This window comes from Suricata suricatta, chromosome 7 (assembly GCF_006229205.1).
Source record: "Suricata suricatta isolate VVHF042 chromosome 7, meerkat_22Aug2017_6uvM2_HiC, whole genome shotgun sequence".
NCBI lineage: Eukaryota > Metazoa > Chordata > Mammalia > Carnivora > Herpestidae > Suricata > Suricata suricatta.
Window position 1 is genome coordinate 100,883,288 of NC_043706.1, and position 8,224 is coordinate 100,891,511.

Genomic DNA, 8,224 nt, shown 5'->3' on the forward strand with positions numbered 1-8,224 from the left:
TCATTTTAAAATTGAGACACTAAAGTACAAAGGAACTAACTTATTTGGTCAAAACCACACCACTAGCAGGGTGAAGAGCGTAATGTTTTTACTCCTAGTCCTGTGCTACTTCCTCACACCACACTGCCTCATCCTCTCATTCTGAAAGTTTAAGGCATAAATGTTAGTGTTAGCTATCAGTAGGTGCAAAAATTAGATAAAAATAATAGTTCCATTGCTAGCAGACTGACAGATGCTACTGATTCATTATTTTGGTTGAAATTTATGTTGAAACCTATGTAACAATTTTCTGTGTGTATATGTATACATATATGTATGTGTGTTTTTATATAATAGGTCTGGATAAAATTGAATTTCTGCAAAGCCATGAAAATCAGGAAATTTACCAGAAAGCTTTTGATCTGATTGAACATTACTTTGGTGTAGAAGAAGATGACCCCAGCATTGTACCTCAGGTGGATGAAAATCAACAACAGTTTGTGTTTCAGCAGCAGGAAGCACCAATGGAAGGGTTTCAACTTTAACTTGGTGGGGAGAAAATTAATGGCTAAATAGGGTAGTTTCAGATCTCTCTTCTTTATTACAATGTCAGTAGGAATGTTTGGTGTGTTTTTACTTAGAACAGAAAAGAAAAAAGTTGATGCACTTTTAAAAAGCAAAACAAAAGTATTTCCACACAGATGCAATCTTTTGTTATAGTTTTGTTTTTATTTTGGTGTATCTGTTTTTGTGTTTCAGTTTTATCTATTTTTTGTATCTACTTATGAACAATTAGATGCATAAAAAGTATTTAATAACTTAAGCTTGAAAAGGAGAACTTTGGTAGAGTATTACATAATGGTTCTGAATTTTTTCTAGCATCTTGGAAACTGTGCATTAGCAGTACAGCTATTGATAATTGCATTTTGGCAGTAAGTCTGACATGCCCAATCTACTAAATCTACCTCTATCTTGAAGCAAAAACAAAAAAGCTTCAGAAGCATGAAATAGTGTAAAAGATAAATTAGAATGTGAAAATATCTATTACCTTAAATTATAAATCACTGTGCTGTAGGTTATACTTTGCAAAAAAAAATTACAACAGAAAACCTGTAAAATTTATTTATAAAACATAGAAGTATTGTACTGATAATCAATTAAAATGTGGCAATTGTGAAGAGAAAAGCTGTTCTTCATGTTGAACACATTAAAATGATTACACATTTAAATATTTGTTTTTAACACACAAATGCTATTAATATTATTATATTTTGTATTTTGACCAAATATGCTACCATTTTCGAAATAGTGTTTTATTATTTTTTCACTCTTCATTTTAAAAAACATCATGATAGAGATGCCATCATGAATCTAAAGTAGTGCTGCATAGCAAAAATAATACTGTAATTCTTTCTCTGATTTTTCAGAGCAGTAATTGAAAAGTTTCACTTTTTGTGTAATAATAAACTGGGGTACTTGAATGGCAAAATTATCCTGAAGAAATTACCTTGTTATGTGTTAAATTTTATTAAATGCACTTAATGTTTGGACACTAAAGGATGACACTAATGAAAATTGCTAAAGATTCTTATATAGTTGAAATCTGTATTAGGGATTTTTTTTTTTTTCATAATACAGAGGGTCATACTGCTGCTTGTTGTAAATCAGTATATTAGATTACATTTATATCAGATTGGTCAGTATAATGTATGTATTTTATGTATTGACAGCAAAAACCTCTTCAAACCTTGAAGCTTTTAAAAAAAGTTTCAATAGAAAAATTATATTTATTTATAGATACATATGTATATGGTGTCTGTGTGTTACTCTCACAGTGCTGTACTTGTTAGAGCTTTCTAAGCAGGTATGGTACTGTTGAACTCAGTCTTTTCATTTATAGTTATAGGCAGGATATGTAACTTTCCAATGATTTACCTAAAATACGTATTTAAAAGTTAGTATACAGCTGTTTTAAGATAGGAATTAAAGCATTTTTTATATGATCCATAGTCTATTCTGTAAAGAAAGATTTCATTTATGATAGCATTTATAATGTTTCTGCTGGAAATCAGAGGCATGTTACAAGGAGAAAATGTATATAGGAGTACTTTTAACTAGTAGGACATTTTAAAAATTATGTATCATGAAATTATGTTTTTGGCAAGACACTTAAAACCTACAGATACAAAATACAGGTTTAAATAGTGTCCGTAATGCTGACCGTATCTGCCAAACCTTTTTTATATATTGTTAAGTAGAGGATTGTATCTGTGCCCTTTTTATTGTGGTGGAAGATATAACATTTAGTAAAAAAGGTTTGTTTTTGGGTTTTTTTTGCATTATGTATATTCAGAAGAACAGGGTAGTTATATCAAAGATTACCAAATTGATGGTGAATTTATGAGATAAACAGATGGTTCTAAGTATCAGGTGACAGGGTATTCCACTCTTTGTGATCAACTGAACTTGATAATGCAGCATAATTCATAAACTAACCAGCTGTGCCTGCTTTTATGTTGAGGACCCTGTAGTCATATTAATAAATATCTAAGTCAAGTCTTTCACACAAAGTTCTTATAGAAGGAAAAATAATGTATGTGTATGTACATACCCACACACATAATGATTTTTGAGGGGACAGTTTTTAAATTTTGCCAGTAAAACAAACTATTATCTCTAAATACAGAATATGACCATATTGTAAGCATCCAATATAAAATTATATTTAGTTTCTTAGATCTGTTACTTGGGTAATCGATTAGATTTAAATGCAAGGAAAGGGTAGTATCTAATAGGTGGGACTAGCTATTGACATGGTAATGACTTCATTGAACCAATAACAGCAAATACTTTGTTATTAACATTTTTTTATATATGTCAACTCTTTTCAAATATTTTTAAAATGCTCCAAAATATATTTCCATTAACCTTCACTGACCCTTATGGAAAAAAATTTTGACTTGCTTTCCTAATAAGACTTCTTATATTTAAATCCAAGAGAAACTGTGCCAAAATCAAAAAAAAAAATTAAAACATGTTGTAAAGGGGAATGCATACAACATTAATGTAAAAAAAAAAAAACACTTGACAGAGCCTTTTACATTTATTTAAAGTCATTGTTTTATTTTGTCTGAATTTGAATTTTTACTAGTTAATCTATGCAATTACGCTTACTTGTTTTATATTTGTAAGTACTTGACTCACTAGCCTGATTTTTTTAAACAAGTTTTATTTTGAAAGGTGTTCCTAGAACTTAATTTTTAGTGTCATTTTGTTCACTTACTGGTAGCACCAGAACAAGAAATCTATAAAAACAAAAATAAAAAACAAAAATCTGCTGGCACAGAAATAATATCATCTGGTAACTGTAAAATTTATTTGCAAGGTAAAAGTTGATTTGTTGAATAAAAGACTAAAAGCATTACCTTTGCCTTCATATTTTTTAAGAAAGAACATTATGGAAAAGGTAACTATTACAAAGTCTAGTGAATTTCTGTTGCTGTTCTGAATTCAGCAATCTACTGGCTGCTTTGTGAAACTGTGAAATCAAAGTAATTGTTAACCTTTACTCTTTTAGTTCATAGCATTACTGCTTTATGAAATGTGACATATTAGGAGACAGTGGGCTAGGGCTCTAAAGGGTAATGTGTCTTTAAATTCTGGTTGTGGCGTGGGATGAGGGGAGGATATTCTTACCTAACTAAATAAACCAACATTTGAGCAGTATGCAATATTATGAAGTGTTACAGCACTATATTAAAAATAATAAAATACTATTTTACAATTGCATTTATATAAATGTGTCTATTTCATTTGTTCTCATTGATGCTGTTGTATTCTTAATAGAGCAAAAACAGATGCTCTCATGATTATAATTCCATCTACTTTCTAAAACCAGTAAGAATGTTGTTTGTGACATACCTGATAAAGCAGTATGTAGCCTTTATTTTAGAACTTACATATTCTGCTATACATCAATTTGTCTTTGTATTTCAAGCTTTGGAAGTTTCACGTTTTGAGATTTTTTTCCCCCTTTTCTGTTATCTTAATGCAATACACTGCATTTATTTAAGAGAAGAATTTTAAACCAGATAAATAGAAATTGGAGGGAATGTCCAATTGATTTAACTTACTTAATGTACTCTGGGACACGTGGTCCTCTTTGTAGCCACGCCTAATAAGCCTCCCTAGCCTAGAACGAATGTTTGCTGCTGCTGCTCTTCCTGCTGCTGCTGTTTTTAGCTTTGCCTGGCCTCATTTCTTTCAGTATTTGAAACTGTGTTAATCACAGAGTAGTGAAAGTAATTGGATTCATTATATTTAGGGTACCTTATTCTCAATAAGGTAGTCTGCAATTTTAGTGGCAAATGAATTTCTGAAAATGCAATGTGCAGGTCCAACAATAGACTTAAATATGCGGTGGCATTTCCTTCCCAGAAATTCCTAAGTACAAGCTTTAATGATGTGTTTGGTCAATTTTATATATTTTCTTTGATTTTCTTTCCTTTTATATTTGAAAGACATTAAGGAAGGCACTTAATTGAGGACACTAAGGAGGGCACTTGTTGGGATGAGCACTGGGGTTAATATGTTAAGTGATGAATCACCAAGTTCTATTCCTGAAATCATTATTATACTAAATTTTTTAAAAACTTAATGTTTATTTTTGAGAGAGAGAGAGAGAGTGCCAGTTGGGGAGGGGCAGAGAGGGAGGGAGACACAGAACCGAAAGCAAGCTCCTTGAATTCAAGTATCGTCTGAACTGAAGTTGGATGCTTAACCAACTGAGCCACCCAGGAGGCCCTACACTATTTGTTTTATTGTAAGATATACACAAAGAAAATAATGTGTAAGAAGACAGTTTGAGTAACAAAATGAACACCTACATATTCATCACCCAACTTAATAAATTATTAGAAGTCCTTTGTAACCTTTACTCTGGTTTGTGTTAATTTCTGTGCTTTTCTTTAATGTTTTATCTCATGTTTATGTATACCTAAAATGCATAGATTCACTTTGCTGCTTTTGATATGTATAGAATGGAATATTTCATATATTCTATGATATTTTTTAGCTCAATGTTAACATTTTTTGAGATGCATTCATATACATATACCCATGGTTCTTTTTCTTTGCTGTATATTATTCCATTTGTGACTCCATCATGATTATCTGGTAAGGCAAGTCTTCTATTTTTCAGGATTATCATAGCTCTTTGCATTTCCACATAAAGAATTCACTTCTCAAATTCTGTGAAAAGCCCCATAGGGATTTTGGTTGAAATTACATTTAATCTAGAGGACAATTTGGGGGAAGTTAACATCTTAATTATACTTTTACTATCCATTAAGAAGTTATAGTTTACCATTTACTTGGAGCCTCCTCACTGTATTTCAAAAATCTTTTCTTGCGGCTTACTTCACAAGGATCATTCACATCTTTTAAGTTTCCTCCTAGGTAGAACCATCATGTTTTTCATTGTTGTAAGGCATTTTTTGTTACCTAAATTTTACAAATTGTTGCTGGGTTATAGAAATCCAATTGAATTTTGCATATTAATCATATCTAACAACCTTGCTAAGTTAGTTCCAATTTGTAGATGATGTGGGGTTTCACCGGTAATATTGAGTAATTATATTTATTTCAAATCCTTGTTTCGTTTTCTTACTGCATTAGGTAAGAGAGAGGGAGAGAGATAATTCCATGAGGGGCAGAGAGAGAGAGAGAAGCAGGGCTCACCCGCAGCAGGACCGACGTGGGGCTTGTGCTCACAAACTGTGAGATCATGACCTGAACAGAAGTCAAATGCTTAACCAACTGAGCCACCCAGGCGCCCCTTGTGAATGATGTGTCTTAACAGAAAGCACATTTGTTAAATACGCTTTGTTTAGGCATGAGTTATAATTCAGTAGACTGTGAATTCAGTGTTAATGAAGCCTATATATATAGTCTTTAAACACAAACACCTATAGAACAGGATATGTATTGTTTGGCTGACAAAAATATTACCAGGGTCACAAGAACCTAACCTTGTATTTCCCCTAAGAGTAATGATTCAGTACTTGCTAATTCGGTGTTTGCAGCAAATTTATACAATAACTACCATGAAAAATGAGAATTGACTGTGTGTTTTTGTAGATAACATATATCAATTTTAAAAAGTACTCTTATTCCTAGTGTAAACAGGCTTTTATTCTGTTTTTAACCTGAATGCCGTTGAAATTCAGTTTTTCTCTGCATGGTGAATAAGCCTATGGTTTTCCATTGTTAATAGGTTGAAAAATAGACTTTCCAGCATTGAACCTATTTTAAGATATACCCAATGTATCAGTTATCATTTAATTGCTTTTAAGCTCCAAATGCCCTCTTCCCCAACCTACTTTTTGATATTGGTACTGACCCTGTAAACATTTCTCCTTTGCAAAGTGGCATGATGTTAAGTTTTGTCAGTAGAAGGCCCTGGAGAGACCTTGAAAGAGGATAACATTTTGCGATCTACTCTTAGTTTGCTTTTCCTAGTTCTTGTTCAAGTGATGCTCAGCCACCGTGCAGAAGACTTACAGCCTAGCGTCAGTGCTCCTTCTGCAGGCAGCTTCGCAGTGAGTTTCACTGGTCCCTCTAGTCCGCTTCCCAGCAAGTTCAGTGGAGAGCGTCTCACAGGCAGCCCACTGGAGAGGTGCCCCAGTGACCCACCTCACTTTCTAGCAAGTTGCACGGGCTCCCGGTAGGCGGTGTCCCAGCTAGTTTCACCTGTGCCCCAGCAGGCTTGTAGGGAGCCTTGCAGACACCCCAGTGCGCAACTTCTCAGTGAAATTAAGTAGCACCTTGGAAGCAACTTTCTAGGGAGTTCTCCAGCCCCCCTTGAGAGCAACTTACTGGTTAGTTTTTTTTTTTTTAATGTTTTATTTATTTTTGATACAGAGAGAGACAGAGCATGAGAGGGGGAGAGGCAGAGAGAGGAGACACAGAACCGGAAGCAGGCTCCAGGCTCTGAGCTAGCTGTCAGCACAGAGCCCGACGCGGGGCTCCAACCCACGAACGTGAGATCTGACCTGAGCCCAATCAGAGGCTTAACCGACTGAGCCACCCAGGCGCCCCCTGGTTAGTTTTGTTGGCACTTCAGTGGACAGTTCTCTGCTTGCCAGCCTCAGCCTGAGACACCCAAAGAACTTTTCTGCCATCCAGTAATGCTACGTACCAATGAGGTCTGAATCTTAGCTTTGCAGGAGGAGGACCTATTCCATATTGATTACTTCCTTGGATACTCACTTTGTCCCAGACATAGTGGCTGTTCCCTACTTATCCTGTTATTTATCAGACTTCTCTTTACATGTAGTAGCCAATGCCTCGTTACTAATCTTTTTACATTAAACTGTTCCTGTTCAGCTTTCCATGCTGACAGTGCGCTCATGACCACGTGAATGTTCCTAAAACCCGCTGGACTTTGTGCAAGCATGAACCCCACAAGTGACACAGTACAAGAAAGGCAAAGATTTTGTTTGTGCCCAGGAGAAGCAGCGTTATGACAGGAAGCAGAGTGGCTATAGTGGGCAGACTAAGCCAATTTCTTGGAAAAAGTCTGAAACTACAAAGAAGATTGTGCTGAGGCTTGAATGTATTCAGTCCAACTGCAGATCTAAGAGAATGCTGGCTATTAAGAGACGCAAACATTTTGAACTGGGAGGAGATGAAAAAGGGCCAAGCGATCCGGTTTTAAGCTTCCTATTTTGCTCTTTTATGAAGGCAATAAAATCTTGATGTAATGTTCACCTCAATTTTTTTCTACTCAGGGATCAAGGACATGCTATTTTCTTTTTACAAAAAGTTTTATTGAGATACTCACCTACATTCCATACACTTCAGTGGTTTCTATATTCATACAGATGGGTAACTATCACCACATTAATTGTAGAACATTTTATTTTGTGACTCACTTCTTTCTCTTAGCATAAATGTTTTCAGTGTTTATTCCATGTTGTAGCATGTATCGACATTTCATTCCTTTTTTATTACTGAGTAATATTGCATTGTATGGATATAACACATTTTATTTATCCATTCATTGGTTGAAGGACATTTGGGTTATTTTCACACTTTGGTTATCATGAATTGTCCCCTTTGTCAAAAAACCCTCTTTATGTTCAGTAATATAGTTTGCTCTGAAATCTACTTTTATATTAATATAGCCACTCCTACTTACTTTTGTGTTAGCATGGTATATCTTTTCCACCTTTTTACTTTTTTT

The 8,224-nt window shown here is 34.3% G+C and overlaps 1 protein-coding gene across 4 annotated transcripts in view; it reads left to right on the plus strand.

Moving 5' to 3' along the window:
* The window catches only part of KPNA5 (karyopherin subunit alpha 5), a 40,134-nt gene extending 36,362 nt beyond the window's left edge, over positions 1-3,772 (plus strand). For 3 of the 4 annotated variants that reach the window (XM_029944695.1, XM_029944694.1, XM_029944696.1), the window contains one exon: positions 337-3,772. In XM_029944695.1, coding sequence (XP_029800555.1) covers positions 337-524 — 188 coding nt within the window. In that variant the 3' untranslated portion in view covers positions 525-3,772. The remainder of the gene's footprint in view (positions 1-336) is intronic. The other variant, XM_029944697.1, reaches the window with a different exon arrangement.
* Positions 3,773-8,224: the final 4,452 nt, after the last annotated feature.